The 18304-nt window shown below is 40.7% G+C and overlaps 1 protein-coding gene across 1 annotated transcript; it reads right to left on the bottom strand.

The window, feature by feature from the left end:
- Positions 1-4776: 4776 nt before the first annotated feature.
- Positions 4777-11651, bottom strand: LOC107796026 (protein WHAT'S THIS FACTOR 9, mitochondrial). The gene is made up of 3 exons (XM_016618740.2): positions 11016-11651; positions 9272-10157; positions 4777-5084 (listed from the first exon to the last, which is right to left on the bottom strand). The coding sequence occupies exons 1-2, from the start codon at positions 11481-11483 to the stop codon at positions 9333-9335; spliced, it is 1293 nt and encodes a 430-aa protein (XP_016474226.1). The 5' UTR covers positions 11484-11651; the 3' UTR covers positions 4777-5084; positions 9272-9332.
- Between the last annotated feature and the right edge of the window lie 6653 nt (positions 11652-18304).

Below are 18304 nucleotides of genomic sequence, written 5' to 3'. Positions count from 1 at the left end.
ATCTTTGGCGCGACCGCGAAGGGAATTCCGCTGAGAGCGCATCTTGAGGTTCAGAGAACCTGCAAGTCGGGCTTTACTGAAGAACGTGGTCCGCGTCCAAATTACGCGGTCGCGATGGAAGCACACGCGGACGAGGTTAAAATTAAGCGGTCCGCGAAACTAAGCCCAATCCAAACCCAGTATTGAAGAAATGCGGACCATGCTCATTATTACGCGGACGTGGTCAGAATTACGCGTCCGCGAATCCTCCGCAGGGGCATTTTTGCCCAAAATTTTTAGCTTAGTATAAATAGATCCTTTTATCAATTTTAGGTTAAGTCAAGGTTGAGCAGAGCACGTGAACAACTGGTTTTTCCCTTTTTGGGCAATTTTAGAATAGATTTACCTTCAAACTTTAGATTTTCATCTTGTACTTTAATATTATGGCCTATATTTCATCTTTATCTTTGATTTCTGTTGTTATTATGAGTAGCTAGACCCCATAGCTAGGGTTGTGACCCAACCCTAGTGTGGGTATTTAATGGGTCTTGAATTTTAGGGCTAATAGTTTATGAGTTAGTGATATTTAGCCTAATTTATGCTAAAATTATAGAATTAGTAGTTGCAAATACTGATTCATGCCTTTATGACTTAGGCTCTTCTTGAGAAAGAAGGACTAAGTCTAGAAAAATTAGGCTAACAAGGAATTGGGGTGAACTCAAGAGATTGATGGCCCCAATTAAAGGGTTAAATCTAGAGATAGTAATACTCGATTTGAGCCAATTTCACTTGTATTGTATGAACACCCATTTGGGCTTGAGAAAGCCAAATCGGGCAAAGTCACTCAAACTACTGAGAGGTATAGAGTGAGCACTTATGTATGATGGTTATATCACGACCCCCAATCATAACAAGCTTGTCCTAGATTATTGATACCCATTAGATACTCACCTAGGCGGAAGTCACTTCCCTAGTGCCTTTTGACACTTGAAACTTTCACCAAAAATGTTGTACTAAGCTTACACTTAGCATACTATAGTATAAAATTAGAATAAAATCAATCGCAACAATATTTGGAAGTGCAATTAGGAACAACACGCACATCTAGATTAGTTAGATACCCAAATCCAAACCAATTTAACTCCCTGTGGAAATCGACCCCGACCTCGTTGGGTAAAACTGCATTGACCATCCTCACTACTCTATAGTGGTGTAGGTTTGGAAAATGATCAACAAGTAAGACAAGTAAGGCAAGTAGCAATTAATCATGGAATTATGGAAGAAACGAGCATTTCAATACAAGAGTTAATAGTTGATAAGTATAACAAATTACGCTATAGAAAGCAATTAAAATATGTAACAGTTAAGACATGAAATAAGATAATTAATGAAATACGGGAAAGCATGAAAACAACTATTTTGACGGCGTATATAGACTCGTCATCTCGCATATACGCCATTACACATGTAAATCACATAACGTATAGTTCAAGGGTTCCTAATTCCCTAAAATCAAGGTTAGACCCAACACTCACCTCACTCCGCAAGCAAATCAAAGCTCAACCGGGGCCTCTCCTCTAAAATTCGCCTCCAAACCAATCAAATCTAACCAAAATCAACTATATATCAACAAACAATGCGAGGAAAATCAATTACAATACGTAAAGCTAAGATCTTTACACTTTTTTCCAAAAAATCAACAAAATAACCCCGGGCCCACTTGGTCAAAATTCGAGATTCGAACCAAAACCCAATTACGCATTCATCCCCGAGCCCGATTATGTGAGTAGTTTCGAAATCCGACCTCAATTTGATGTCTAAATCTCGATTTTACAAAACCCCCCAATTCTTCCCAAATCCCTAATTTTCTATCATGAAAGAGCATAGATTAATGTTAGAAATCAATGGGTGTTGATGGAAATGGAAGAAAACGAGTTAAAGTATATTAACCTATGAAATGGTGATGACATTTCTCTTCAAAATCGCCTCTAGGCCGAGCTTTAATGAGAGATAGTGAAAAATGGGTGAAATCCCGTGTTTGGAACATTTTAAAGTCTAGGCGTCATGTGTTCATCGCGTTCGCGAGACACCTGACGCGATTGCGAGCCACTCTTCACGTTCGTGAAGGCTTACTCCCCCTGCCTTCGCGTACGCGATCTAGTGAACGCGTTCGCGAAGAGTAACTGACATGCACCCTCCCAGGACCCTATAACCCTACGTGTTCACGAGAGGAAGGACTCGTTCGCGAATGGTAAATCTCCCACTACTTCGCGTTCGCGAAGAAGAAGCTCCTCCGAGCCCAGATTCCCCTCCGTGATCACGAGAGAGTCTTCGCGATCGCGAAGCACATGCCACCAGATATCAGCAGTAGCCAAAACCAACAATTCTTTCTAAGTTCAAATAGTTCGTAGCATATCTGAAACTCACCCGAGCCCCTCGATCTCCAACCCAAACATGCACACAAGTGAAATAATATCATTATACGAATGAAAATAACACCTAGAATTACGAATCGGGCACCAAAACGAATGAAATTTTCAAAGAAACTTAAAAACTTTCAATTTTACAACCGGGCGTCCCAATCAAATCAAATCAATTCCGTTTTGCACCAAATTTTGCAGACAAGTCATAAATACTGAAATGAACTTATACCAAATTTCGAAACCGAAATCCGAACCCGGTTGCAATAAAGTCAACCTACGATTAAACTTAGGAATTCTTTAAACCTTTAAATTACTCGTTTTCAACAAATTACGTTTAATCAAGTTAGGGACTTCCGAATTCGATTCCGAGCATACGCCCAAGTCCCAAATCACGATACAGACCCACCGGGACCGTCAAAAACTATTCTGGATCCATTTACACAAAACGTTAACCGTAGTCAACTCAAATGAGTTTTAAGGCAAAATTTCACATTTTTATCAATTTTTCACATAAAGTTTTTCCGAAAAAAATACGGACTGCGCACGCAAATCGAGAAAGGCTAAACGGAGCCATTCGAAGTCTCAGAACACAGAAACGAAGGATAACACTATACAATGGCGGAACTATATGCATTTAACGAGTGTCACCCCTTTGTCGAAAAATTACACTGTGTAGTTAGGTAATGTTTTATAAAATTTGTATATATACTATGTATTGACACCCTTTGACTTCTTGATGAATTTATTTCTTTATATTTTTCCCCTCTTGATGAAAATCCTGGCTCCGCCACTGACACTATAAATGACCTATCGGATCATCATAATAAGCTTAGCCAAACACCCTCTATGTCCATAAATTCATGGATGGGCCAAACGATACATGCCAAACTGTGTTCACCAATGACATATACAGGTCAAACGTGACATCTTTTGTAGCAGTGATCCACCACAACCCTAAACAAACCCCTTGCTCGCACAAATTTTTTAGTTCAAGCTAACAAGTGGTAGTTTACTCAAGCCTCACTAAACATTGCAGCAGTCTTGTACATATCTGACACATTGAATATAACATTAAATATTTTCATTGTGCAAGTCAATTTACTTGCATCTCGATTATTCCATCAGATGCTTATTATCTCTCATCAACACAAGTATTGGATGACTCTACTCGTCAAGGCTTAGGTGAATGAAAGAAATCACTTAACATTTTTGGTCTGAAAAGACCTCTAGGCTATACCTTTGAGTGCACAAAGAGTTAAATATTTGCACCCACATGCAGCAAATTACCAAGGCTCTGCCATGATGTGCACAAGTCAACCTCATGCTATCCGTTTACATGAACTTTATTTTGATATCTTGTCAAATCTGTCTACCAGAAAGGAGAAAGATGACAGTTCATTAACAAAATCAACTTGTCTAAAGTTCCTGAACAGGACTATTCTGGATTTCCCCCTTTCTTCCAGTGAAGAAAGAATAAACAAACTGCTTTGGTTACAGATTTGCATGGATGAGAAACAGAATCTCAAGGCCCAACATTACACCTGCAATGTAGTGTGAAATCAAGAAAATTAGGACAACAAGAACAACAACTCCAGTGTAATCACACAAGTAGGGTCTGGAGAGGGTAGAGTGCATGCAAACCTTACCCCTATATTGTGAGGGTAGAGAGGATGTTCCCGATAGACCCCCGGCTCTAGGAAAGATGAAAAAGAAGCAATAGTAACAAATAGTAACAGCAACACGATAATAGAACCAAAGCGAAAGAAACAAGAATAGGGGATAAAAACAAGAAACATAAATAACAGGTAGTAAAAGAAAACTAAGAATAGGAAAATACAAGAGCAATACTAATACTACTGGTATGAAAAAGAAATACGCCCAACTACATACTAGCCTTCTACTTGTTGGCCACTTACGTAGATCATAATAAGTACAGAATGATTAGAATCCACTTCTTCAGAAGCATGATAACCACATTGAAGTGATTTTGGTTAATGAACATTAAACTTTTGAATCATCATGTCAAGTTTGAACAGAAAATAATAAAGAACACACTACGACTTGTATTTTTTTCCAAACATCTGATAGTTTAAGGGTTACCAATGTAGGTTATTAATCATTTAAGCTTGCCACTTTAAGTGCATACCTACTTCACTTATCACTTTTTTGTTTAAATCGTACGATTTCATTAAGAAAATAGAAAACTTGCACGAGGATGATATCAAAAACAATATAACCTCCTTTTCTAGCCATTGATGACTAATCTTCTTTTCTCAAGTAAGGCAAGTTTCTACTCCCCCGCCCCCCACCCCCAAAAACCAAAAGAAAGAGGGAAAAGATTTCAAATTCAACCGCACAAAAAGAACAGCAGCAGTTTACCAAACTATTTCAAAAAGCATTTACAGGCTAAACCGTGAAATCCTGCCAGCTTCTATCAGTAGGCATATTAGAAACAAATCACCATTTGACAGAAGAATGATTCTAAATTCAAAATTACAGTTTATTCAAGAGAACTTTATCTTTGTATATCACAAAGTACAAGGTATAAATATCTTGTAATTTCTCCCGCAGAGGGTGTACCACTTGTAGTCAACAGTTCCACTTCTTCTTCTGTAATTGTAGGATATTTTTGCATCTTAATCCACTTAATAGGGTACCAAGGTTAACATAAAATGCCTGCTCCTGTAATTTAGAAGAAACGAATAAGACTTTTTCCCCAAAAAACAAAAGGAGAAGGAGAAATCAAACTAAAAACATTGTCCAATTGATATATGTTCCTCCTTAAACAGCTGAAAGAACTATCGTTTCTCTATATTGGAATGTGGAATCCAGTTAAATGAAATACAATGTGGAAAAATATCAACCAAAAGTAATATGAACCATATAAAATAAGAGAGTAAATTGAAATGGCGACGAAATTGTTATTGAAGCTGCATAGTTGAGTCCATGTAGCATGTGCTTTATTAATCAACTTAGACTACAAAGCTATTTAGAATTAATTCTTTGGGAAGGGAATAAGGAGAAGGGTGCCTATCACTTAGTTAACTGGAAGACTGCTCTTTTGAGCAAGGAGGATGGGGAGTTGGGTCTAAGAAACCTCAAAATTCACAATCATTGCCTTCTTTCGAAGTGGTTGTGGAGGTATGCTAATGAGGAAAAGGTTTTATGGAGGAATATTGTGGTGTCTAAATACGGGGAACAAGATTGTTGGAAAACTAAGGACGTAATCAGTCCTTATGTGGTTGCGGGCTTCGGAAATTCATTAGAAGGCAGTAGGATAATTTTCAAGGAAATCAGAATACAAGTTAGAAATGGGGATTTGGGGGGGGGGGGGGAGGGGGGATTAAGTTTTGGCATGATGCTTGGATAGGGCACACTCCATTAAAGTTTAGATACCCTGATCCGTTTAGCCGTTCTGCTGATAAAGATGCTACTGTGGCAAAGCTTAACCATGGAAGTAATTGGCAGCTGAATTTCAGGAGGCATTGGTCCGATTGGGACATTGGCAGCATTGTTGCAGGAACTGAACATGAATGCTCTGGAAGATGGAGAAGAGGATTGTCTTGTTCATTTGCTTCAGATATCGGAAAACATTCTCCTTGACCGTGTAAGATAATCGGGGAGCTGTCGTGTCATTCAAAGTTGCGTGCTTTTGCATGCAGTAGATGTTTCTTCAGTAAAAAGGAAGTTGAAACAGTGCTCATATGTTTTTACATTGTGAAGTAGCTGGGCAATTTTGGCATCTATTTTTTAATCTTTGGGATAAAATGGGTCATCCCTGCAAACTATTAAGGATCTTCTGAATAGCTGGCTGTTTTGCAAAGGTAACAAGGAGCTGAAAAGGATTTAGTGAGCTATTTCGGGCTGTGTCTTCTGAATTATTTGGAGAGAACAGAATTTTAGATGTTTTGAAAGCAAATCAGAGTCTATTGTCTATTCATATGGTGAAATTCAAATGCTTATCTACTTTAGCTTCATGGTGTAAGCTAGATGATATGGACGACGAAGGGAAGCTTATAGATGTCATTAGTTGTAGGGTGGATAATGTTGTATTTAGGATGTGCTCTCCAACACGGTCTTAGTGCTGGGTATTCAAATTATTTATAAAAGTATTACCTTAAGAAATTGAAAAAGATATTTACTATTAATTAATTTATCAAAGAACGATACTTCCTATTAAATTATATGTATGAGATCATCCCGTCTTTTCTGTCTCAACATTTTTTCTTTTTTCCTAGCAGTGGTGTCTAAGCCTTGTGCACACCTCCACTATTCCGTTACCAGCACATTTCTTAATATTTCTTTGTATGATATGTTCATAATTGTCAATGTTACATATTGATATGTCATTTCTCAAAGTTTACCATGTCAATGTGTCCGTGACTAATCATATTGCATTTGACTTCTATCTTCCTGCTTTCTAGGTTGATATAGGAACTCACATTGTATGAACCGTAATATAAATGCAACCTGTAGATAAATGTCACATATAGAAGTAAAACCTCCTTCCTAGTGACAGTGATTATACAGTGAATCTAAAAGATTTTCCAATTTTCATTTTTTTGATCTATTATATGCCACAGAGAGATCTCAAGTACAAACTCCATTTTCACATGAGATAAAATATTTTGCAGATATTTTACTCATTTATGGTAAGAAGGCAAATAAAGAGGCGAAGTTAGCGGTCACAACAGCTAAGACTGCAGCCTTTGTATGCTTGTATGAGGAACTTGGCGGCAGATGCAGAATTGTTCAGGTTAGCCAAGGCGAGAGAGAAGAAGGCTCGGGACCTAGACCAAGTGAGGTACATCAAAGACGAGGAAGGCAAGGTATTGGTGGAAGAAGCGTGTATTAGGCGCAGGTGGCAGACATACTTCCATAAACTCTTGAACGAGGAAAGGGACAAGAATATTGTGCTTGGGGAGTTGGAGAACTCAGAAAGCCAGCGTGATTTCGAGTTTGTAGGTGCATTAAGGTTGAGGAAGTTGAGGAGGTAATGTGGAAGATGAGCAAGGGTAGGGCAACCAGACCAGACGAGAACCGGTGGAATTTTGGAAGGACGCGGGCCGGGCAGGCTTGGAGTGGTTTACTGGATTGTTTAATGTCATTTTTAGAAAAGAAGATGCCCGAAGAATGAAGGTGGAGTCTGATGGTCCCATTGTACAAGAACAAGGTGATGTCTAGAATTGCAACAACTATAAGGGTATTAAGATGATGAGTCACACCATGAAAGTTTGGGCGAGGGTAGTGGAGAGGAGGGTGAGAAGGAGTGTGTCTATTTCGGAGAATCAGTTCGGATTCATGTCGGGGCGGTCGACTACAGAAGCCATTCATCTTGTGAGGAGGTTGACGCAACAGTATAGGGAGAGCAAGAATGACTTGCATATGGTGTTAATTGACCTAGAAGAAGCCTATGACAAAGTCCCTAGGGAGGTTCTATGAAGATGTTTGGAGGTTAGCGGCGTTCTGATAGCATACATTAGGGTGATTAAGGACATGTACTATGGAGCTAAGACTCGGGTGAAGACTGCGGGAGGAGACTCGGATTATTTCCCAACGGTGATGGGGTTGCATCAGGGATCAACTCTTAGCCCATTTTTATTTGCCCTGCGATGGATGTGCTGACACGATACATCCAAGGGGAGGTACCATGGTCTACGTTATTTGCAGATGACATAGTACTGATTGACGAGACACGTTGCGGGGTTAATGCTAGGCTGGAGGTGTGGCAACAGACCCTCCAGTCTAAAGGTATCAAGTTGAGCAGGACAATAACAGAATACTTGGAGTGTAAGTTCAGTGTTAGATGCATGAAGCCGAATTGGACATGAAGCTTGATACACAAGTCATCCCAAGAGAGAGTTTCAAATATTTTAGGTCTATAATAGAGAGTAACGGGGAGATTGACGAGGATGTGGCACATCATATTGAAGTGGGGTGGATGAATTGGAGGCTCGCTTCTGGTGTTTTGTGTGACAGGAATATTCCACCTAGACTAAAGGGCAAGTTCTACAAAGCGGTAGTTAGACCAGCCATTTTGTATGGAACCGAGTGTTGGCCAGTCAAGAAATCTCATGCCCAGAGGATAAAAGTAGTAGAAATGAGGATGTTGAGATGGATGTGTGGGCATACCAAGAAAGACAAGATTAGGAATGATTATATTAGGGACAAGGTGGGTGTGGCTCCTGTGGAAGAGTGGCGGGAATCGAGGCTGGGATGGTTCGGTTATGTGAAGAGGAGAGACTCTAATGCCCCGGTTAGGAGGTGTAAGAGGTTGTCCATGGCGGGTCAGAGGAGGGAGGCCTAAGAAGAATTGGGCTGGGGTGATTAGGCAGGACATGGCTCTACCTTAGCTTACTGAGGACATGACCCTTGATAAGAAGGTGTGGAGGTCGAGAATTAGGGTTGTGGGTTGACAAACAGTCTAGAGTTTTGCCTTGTCTTAGTATTAGTACTAGTCTTTTATTTTTCTATTCCTAGTCCCTTATTTTTACACGGTGTGTCATTATTATCAGTAGGATTGACATTATTCTTGTAGTTTCGTATTCTGGATCTTTGTTATTACTCGTTGTACCATTTGCTTCCATTGCCTTATTACCTTTTTGTTACTATTGTTTGTCTATTGCTTCATTTTCACTATTCTTGAGCCGAGGGTCTTTCGGAAATAGTCTCTCCAACTTCAGAAGGTAGTGATAAGGTCTGCCTACACACTACCCTCCACAGACCCCACTTGTGAGATTTTATTAGTTGTTGTTGTTTGTTGTTATGGTAATAACCTTGCATTTCAGATAGATATTTCCATAGATCTATCCAGTCCAATAACTACCAACATAACAACTCAAGGAAGAGAGTAACAAAAGTCAAGGTACCTCAAGAGCTTTTCCTCTCTGTATTATTTCCGAGAAATAAATTGCCTCTGTTCAGGGGATGCTAGCCTTCATCACCACCTGTGTCTGCATCTGAAGATCCATCTTCGTAGCATTCATCATTCATTTCTATCTCTTCTTCATCACTCTCTTCTTCTCCCGTATCCTCTTCATCAACTACATTGTCTAGTTGCGGCAAAATGTCTATTCCTTTGCTTCGATAAATTAACCCAGTCCTCATAACATGATGAAACTTATCCCTGTGGCGAGTCAGAGGATGCGGATTTACAAGTCTTCCACGACGGTACCCCTCTCTCAACGCCACAGTCGTTGTTTTGCACTTCAATGAGAGGTAAAATATTCCTGGATACCTTGTAAATATTCGAGTAAATCTATGTGGAAGATTTAGTTCCTCTCTCAAGCTCCTCAAGTAATTTCTCTTTGTTTTCTTGTATAGTGTCAAGCTTAGAAACTCATGTAAAACCCCAACTATTCTCTTTTCCATAAGATCACTATCGGGGTCAATTCCCCTTGAATCCTCATAAGGTGAGATGTAAGGCAGCTTCTGAAACTCATCCATCCACGCTTTGACCTTCTTCTGTGCCCCATATCCCCTTGGAAAACTCATTGGAAATTCTAATGCAGCTTTGCCCCTTTTAAATTCTCTATACCCAGGAGGGCTTCCATCGTCTATTGTGCTCTTCTCATTCATCTTTTGCAACTCGGAGACAGCATATTCTTCTGGCCATTGAACAAGCTTTAAGCAAGCCAATCCATTCGTTCCCTTAACTATCCTAAAATGATCAGGAAATTTCCTAATTAAATTCTTATCAAAATCATCGGGCAATCCTAAATCCCATTTCAAAGGATGTAATGACTGCAGCGCAACCTGAAAATATTAAAGAAAATTAGAAGAATTTAGCACCAAGAAAATGGGAGGAGAGAAACAAGTTCCACATATGGAAAAAGAGCAGTATTGGTCCTGCATTTTGAAATTCACAAAATCCGAATAAAAGGTATTTTATCTTGACTTTTAAAAGCTACACCAGGAAGGAAGTCTTTATAACTAATCCAAATTGGCCTTCAGTCTTATCCTCCAATAACTATCATTTCAGTTTTGTCCTCCAATAACTATCATACCCCAAAACCACAATTTGCAAAGAAAATTTTCATATTTTTACAGCATTTTCCAATTAGTAGCAATCACAAGCAAATTTGCAGTCCACTAGATCCTCTCCATAAGCATGATTGGTAAAAATACAATGACAAATACAATTACATTCAATTGGCAATAATCCTCAAGAAAAAGCTCCAATCTTTTTCCTATTTTTTTCCCGGGCAGTAGGATATGCTAACATAAGGGGAGCCTTGGCATAACTGCTAAAGTTGCTGCCATATGACCGGGAGGTCACCGGGTTCGAGCCATGAAAACAGCCTCTTGTAGAAATGCAGGGTAAGGCGGCATACAATGGACTCTTGTGGTCCGGCCCTTACCCAGACCCCGCGCATAGAGAGAGTTTAGTGCACCGGGCTGCCCTTTTAGCAGGATATGCTAACAATATTCACACCATCAACAACTACGCCTTAGTTCCAAACAAGTTAGAGTATCTTCACTAACCATGTTACTTCATATAAACTCATTTCAGACCAATAGTATACAAATAAATGTAAATAAAAAAAAATTATTATATCTTGTAACACAAATATGGGACCAAAAATGATGAAATAAAAGTGTTTAAAGAAGTACCATTCTGTTAGTTGTCATCATAAGAAGTTTGGAAAGCCTTTGAACCAAATCAGTGTGGTTATCATCAAACACCTTCAGTTCTTGATCATGAAGAATTTTAGCAATATGGGTAAGTTTAAAACAAGGCAAAGATGGGTACTTTGGGTGAGGAAACTCTTCAAAAAGAGTTGGGTATCTTCTAATAAACCTAAGTGTAGGAACTGTAAGTCCAAGAATTTTTTGTGAGTCAGCAAGTGACTTCGCAGTTAGATAACCAACTGGTGAACGAACAATAGCTTCTTTTAATAAACAAGCTGCTTTAAGATCCGTTTGAACATCGATTATGTGGTCCAAACCTCTGTTTTTCACCCATTTTAAACGGACTTTTACTATGGTTCTGTGGTGCTGAAGGTTGTGACTATGGGATGCAAACTGTTGGGTGGCTATGGATTTTAGGATTGAGGATAGAGATTTTTTTATCAAATTCATATGCGGGTTTGTGTTTGAGAGTGAGAAAGTTGTGTTGCATATGCACTAAGGTATGGTTTTGGGGGCTAGAGGGATTGGAACTAGCTCTGGGTTTTGCAGATGGGGAGGAAAGAAGTCAGGGAAGGGGTTTGCGAAACGTCGACGTTCCTACATTTTTAATTTTTCGTAATTGCTGCACTTGGATCCCTATAGTTTATGAAATTACTACTTAGTTTTGGCGAGAATCAGTTTGTGTTCGACTAATTAATTTAAAAAATACTTTTAAGTATCAATTAGTATTTGACCAAACTTTTAAAAACTTGTTCTAAGTATATTTTTCTCAAAAGTACTTTTGGAGAGAAGCTATTTTTTTCTTCTTCTCCCAAACTATTTTTGTTTCTGCTCAAAAGCTCTTTTTTTTCCTTCTAAAAGCTTGGCTAAACACTTCAACTTTGAAAAAAAACTACTTTTTAAATTAAAAAAAAATGCTTTTAGATTTGGAGAAATTTGACCAAACATGCTATTAGTTTCATCATTGAAACTTTTTTAAGGTGCAAATATGAATATTTTCTCCCAACTTTGCGCACTTTAATATTTATGTACGGGTAAAATCGAGGATAAAGTTACCCCCGATTTTTTAGTAAAGAAACTAGAAGGAAGCACGATCTGGCATTACCTCGAGTAAAGCCAAGGGGTTCCATGTCTCAGAGCTCGGGAAGGACGAATGGTGCACCCGGGATACGGCTGAGCATCGGGTCCGAGCAGAGTAAAGGGCTGAGACTATGGGGAAAAATAATTAGGCATGATAAGCGGGGAGCCGTAATATCCGCCCAATATCAACTGCTGATCAACATTTACTGGAAGTAGAAGATTTTTTTACCTTATTTAAACCAATGTTGGCACACATATCAAAGGAATAAAAGCTAATTTTTGTTCTCTAGCTACTGTTCATAGTGTTGTTCAGCCGGGGTCAATTTTCAGTGTTCATCCAAAAACCAGGCTTAATTGTCCATAAAGTTTGGTTTGATCGTTTTGTTTCTCTTTACTTTAATTATTTTCTGTTCATAGATCATTCATGTTAAATTGAATCACGTATCATTTAAACCGCGTACAAATTTAATTGTTACTCATTTTAAGGGTAAATAGTTTGGCGCTCACCGTGGGACTAAGGATAATAGTGGTAATTTAATATGAATCTTTATAACACACTCTATTTTACATTTGCTCTTTGAAGTTTAATTTCAGTTTAATCTGAAAATATCAAATTCTCAGTCTACTCACTTGAATGTTGACACCGAGTCAGGCCACCACGGTGAAAATAATAATGTGGTACCTAGCAATGACGTACCCCATGCTGATCCCAATGGTGTCCCAATCGCTGACTCGGTCGACGCTAACTCACATGTTGCCATCAATGTCAACCTGCCATCTGACCCCGAAAATAGCATTCGCGGGGCACCTCGCCCATCGGCTCGAGAAGCACCCAAAGGGGAAGGTGATAGAGTTATCTTGCGATTGATTTTCGAAATGTTACAAGCTCAACATGCGGTAATAGCACAACTATAGACTCAAAGTCACTCCCAGAATAGGATCGAGCCCGAGTGGGTTAGAGAAAGCGCTTGAAGAGATGAACAAATTGCCGTGGAACCGGATGAGTTCGGGCCCGGACAAACTTCCGAGGTGATGAAAATGCTCGAAGCACTAACAAAACGGGTGGAGTCTTGTGAGAAAAAGAAAAGGCAAACGACAAGAAGGTGAAAACTTACAATTCGAGGGGCGATCAAATCCCGGAAGCGCCTCCAATATTAAAAGGGCCTGATTCCAAAAAATTCATTCAGAAGCCTTTCCCCCCGAGTGCGGCACCGAAGCCAATTTCTAAGAGATTCTGAATGCCCGACATTCCCAAATATAACGGGACCACATATCCAAACGAGCATGTAACCTCCTATACATGTGCAATAAAAGGTAATGACCTAGAAGACGACAAGATTGAGTTGGTGTTATTGAAGAAATTTGGGGAAACCTTGTCCAAATGAGCGATGATATGGTACCATAACTTGCCTCCAAATTCCATTGATTCATTTGCTATGCTTGCAGATGCCTTCGTTAAGGCCCATGCTGGCACCATCAAGTTCGAGACGAGGAAATCGTACCTCTTCAAAGTCAAGCATAGAGACAACAAGTTGCTTAGGGAATTCGTGTCAAGGTTCCAGATAGAGCGAATGGATCTGCACCCGGTCGCAGATGATTGGGCCGTTCAAGCGTTCACTCAAGGGCTCAACCCCCGAAGTTTCGTTGCTTCTCAACAATTGAAGCAAAACTTGGTAGAGTACCTAGTGGTTACTTGGGCCGATGTCCATAACAGGTATCGGTCGAAGATCAGAGTTGAGGACGACCAGCTGGGGGGCCCCTCGGGGTCTGTTTACCCCAATAGAGTGAACGACAGATCTAAAAGGATTATGGACCAGGAGCCAAGGCTGGTCCGAGATCGGTATCAACCATACAACTCGGACAAAATAGGAAACGGATCCGGTCGCCACCCAACCAGGAATGACAGGAGAAGCGATCAAGGACCTAGCAACCGGGGTCTGATGAATAAACAGGGTTTCGACAAATCACTTGGGGGCTGGGAAACCCCGAGATTATCAGAATATAACTTTAACCTGGACGCTGCAAGTATAGTGTCGGCCATTGGCCGCATCAAGGAGACCAAATAGCTGAGGCCACTTCAGTCCGATCCCGCACAGAGGGATAACAACTTGGTGTGTAAATACCATGGTACTCATGGTCACAGGATCGAAGATTGTCGACAGCTAAGGGAGGGAGTGGCTCGACTATTCAACAACGGGCACCTTCGGGAATTCCTAAGTGAGCGGGCCAAAAATCATTTCAAAAACAGGGACGCCAACAAACAAATTGAGCAAGAGGATCCTCGACACATGATCAACATGATCATTGGGGGAGTGGGACATCCCACAAGGGCCAATGATAAAATGCACCAAAGTTTCTATCACAAGGGAAAAACGCACTCGGGATTACATCCCGGAAGGGTCCATCTCGTTCAGCGATGAAGACGTGAAAGTCATCATCCAGCCTCACAATGATGTATTGGTAATCCGTACTCATCAATAAATCTCGAATTAAATGTGTGTTAATTCATCCAGGTATCTCGGCCAACATCATCCGATGGAGGGTCGTAGAGCAATTAGGATTATTGGACCAAATCGTACCGGCAGTTCGAGTATTAAACAGGTTCAACATGGCATGCGAGACGACAAAGGGTGAAATAACCCTACCAGTAAACACTATCGGGACCACCCAAGAAACAAAATTCTACGTGATCGAAGGGGATATGAGATACAATGCCTTGTTCAGAAGGCCATGGGTTCACGACATGAGGGTGGTGCCTTCAACCCTACATCAAGCATTGAAACTTCCCACTCCGGAAGGAATCAAAACGGTCTACGAGGAACAATCAACCACAAAGAAGATATTCGTTATCGAGGAAGTAATCTCGGTGCCCGCGGTCTCGACATCAAAAAGTAGGGGACTAGTCGAAGAGAAGAAAACCAAATAACAATCAATGATCCCGACCCTGATCGGGCCGAAAAAATAGGAGGATCACACAACAAACGAGGAGGATGATTACGGTGTCTCGAGATCCTTTATAGCATCCGATGATGCTGATGCCACTAAATCGACAATCGAGGAATTGGAGCAGGTCATACTGATCGAGTGCCTACAGGATCGAAAGGTATACCTGGGCACAGGGTTAACTCCCGAGCTCAGGAAAAAACTTATTGATTTTCTTAAAGCTAATGTCGATTGTTTTTCCTGGTCCCACTTATATATGACAGGGATCCCACCGGAAGTGATAAATTACAAGTTAGGCTTGGACCCAAAATTCCACCCAATCAAGCAGAAGAGGAGGCCGTAGTCCTAAATCAAGCACGCACTTATCAAAGACGAGGTATTTAAACTTTTGAAAATAGGTTCCATCCGGGAAGTACCAGGATTGGTTAGCTAACATAGTGGTCATACCTAAAAAAGGAAACAAACTTAAAATGTTTGTGGATTATAAGGACCTAAACAAGGCATGTCCAAAGGATTCATTTTCTTTGCCTAACATCGACCAAATAATCAATGCGACGGCCGGATACGAGATACTGAGTTTTCTCGATGCCTATTCCTAGTACGACCAAATTTAGATGGACTCGGGCGACCAAGAAAAGACTTCTTTTATAACTAAATTTGGAACCTACTGTTATAACGTAATGTCGTTTGGGCTAAAAAATGCCAGTGCCACGTATCAATGCCTATTTAACCAGATGTTTGAGGAACAAATAGGAAAATCAATGAAAGTTTATATTGATGATATATTAGTTAAGTCCATACAAGCAGAGGACCATTTGAAGCATTTGTAGGAAACCTTCGACATATTGAGAAAATACAACATGGAGAAGTGTGACTTCGGGGTCAACTCAAGCAAGTTCCTCGATTTCATGGTATCTAACCAGGGAATAGAGATCAACCCGAACAAGATAAAAGCCATAAAAGATATCACCATAGTTGACAACATCAAGGCAGTAGCGGATAGCTGCATTTGGCCGGTTTATTTCGAGGTCGTCAAACAAGAGCCACTGATTCTTCTCATTACTAAAGAAAAAGAACGGGTTCTCTTGGACCCCGGAATGCTAGCTGGCTTTAGAAGAACTCAAACTGTATCTATCGATCCCTCATTTGTTGCACACTTCGAAGGCGAACGAGCAGCTATACCTCTACTTAGCAGTTTCCGAGGTAACGATAAGTGGCATCCTGGTTGGGAAGAAGAAAGTACGCAGTTTCCTATTTATTATGTTAGTAGAATCCTAGGCGATGTCGAAACAAGGTATCCACACTTAGAAAAATTAGTACTCGCCTTATTGAGCACATCTAGGAAATTAAAACCGTACTTTCAGTGTCACCCCATATGTGTTGTAACCTCATACCTGCTAAGGAATGTTATGCATAAACCCGAGATCTCGAGCCATCTAGCTAAATAGGCCGTAGAGATTAGCGTGTACGATATCGAGTACAAACCCTGGACTACTATAAAGTCTCAGATTTTGGCAGACTTCGTTTCCGACTTTACGCCGGCCTTGATCCCCGAGGTTGAGAAGGAATTACTGCTCGCCTCGGGGACTAGCTCAGGAGTTTGGACCCTATTCACGAATGGTGCTTCCAATGCAAAAGGGTTCGAGTTGGGAATTGTATTAAAACTACCTACGGGTAACATAATAAGGCAGTCTATTAGAACTGTGAAATTGACTAACAACGAAGCCGAATATGAGGCTATAATTGAAGGTCTAGAACTGGCTAAGAGCTGGGGGCTGAGGTGATCGAGGCCAAATGTGACTCCCTCCTCGTCGTTAACCAAGTCAACAAGACGTTTGAAGTAAAAGAGGAATGGACGTGGATATACTTGGATAAGTTAGAAGTGACCTTACACCAATTCAAGGAATGGACTCTACAACATGTACCTTGAGATCAAAATAATGAGGCCGATGCGTTGGCTAATCTAGGGTCGTCAGTCGACTCCGACAAATTCAACTCTGGAGCAGTAGTGCATTTGATGAACTCAGTGATAGAAGAAGGTCACACCGAGGTTAACTCAACAAGCTTGACTTGGGAATGGAGAAACAAATACATAGACTACCTTCAGAAAGGAAAATTGCCGTCAAATCCCAAGGAATCGAGGGCCCTACGTACTAAAGCTGCCAGGTTTGGCTTGGTCGTTGGAAAATTATACCAAAGATCATTTTTTAGGCCGCTAGCTAGGTGCTTGGGTCTGGGGGAGATCGACTACGTAATGAGGGAAGTACACGAGGGTACTTGTGGTAACCATTCGGGAGCGAAATCCTTGGTTCAGAAATTGATCAGAGCCGGTTATTACTAGAAAGAAATGGAAAAGGATGCGAAAAACTTCGTTCGAAAATGTAACGAATGCTAGAGGCACACCCCGATGATTTATCAATCGGGGTAAATGCTTCACTCAGTCCTATCCCTTTGGCCGTTCATTGAATTCATCTGGGATCATATAATATGCCGGTTCGGGATACCAGCTTAGATCACTTGCGACAACGGGAGACAGTTCATCGGCGGCAAAGTTAGTAAATTTTTTGAAGACCACAAAATCAAAAAAGATCTTATCGACACCCTACCACCCTAGTGGGCACGGTCAAGCGGAATCAACAAACAAAACTATACTCCAAAACCTGAAGAAAAGATTGGCCGACTCAAAAGGAAAGTGGAAAGAAATTTTTCCTAAGGTCTTATGGGCATACCTAACGACTTCAAAGTCAAGCACCGGTGCAACACCGTTCTCTTCAGTCTACGGTGCAGAAGCTCTAATCTCGGTCAAAGTTGGAGAACTGAGCCTAAGGTTCCAATATGCTACCGAGACGTCGAATGACGAGTCCATGGCCACGAGCTTAGACTTATCGAACGAAATACGAGAAGCTGCCCTAGTTCGGTTAGCAACCCAAAAGCAACGAATAGAGAGATACTACAACCGAAGGGCTAACCTTTGACACTTCCAAGTCGGGGACTTGGTATTAGGGAAATTACACTGCATACCAAGAACCAATCAAGGAGAAACTAGGCCCGAACTAGGAAGGTCCATACAGAGTCACCGATATAATTGTGAAAGGCTCATATAAGCTCGAGCCAGGGAACGGTGTACAACTACCCAACAACTGGAATGTGGCACACTTAAAGAGGTACTACTGCTAAGGTACGAACACAATTTCCTTTGTAGTTTATTATGCTTTGAACTAACCCGTGCAGGTATTCAGTCGAGGTCA

This window comes from Nicotiana tabacum, chromosome 4, assembly GCF_000715075.1.
Source record: "Nicotiana tabacum cultivar K326 chromosome 4, ASM71507v2, whole genome shotgun sequence".
In the NCBI taxonomy this organism is placed as follows: domain Eukaryota; kingdom Viridiplantae; phylum Streptophyta; class Magnoliopsida; order Solanales; family Solanaceae; genus Nicotiana; species Nicotiana tabacum.
The sequence above is the reverse complement of the archived record's forward strand: the minus strand, read 5'-3'. Positions and strand labels throughout refer to the sequence as shown.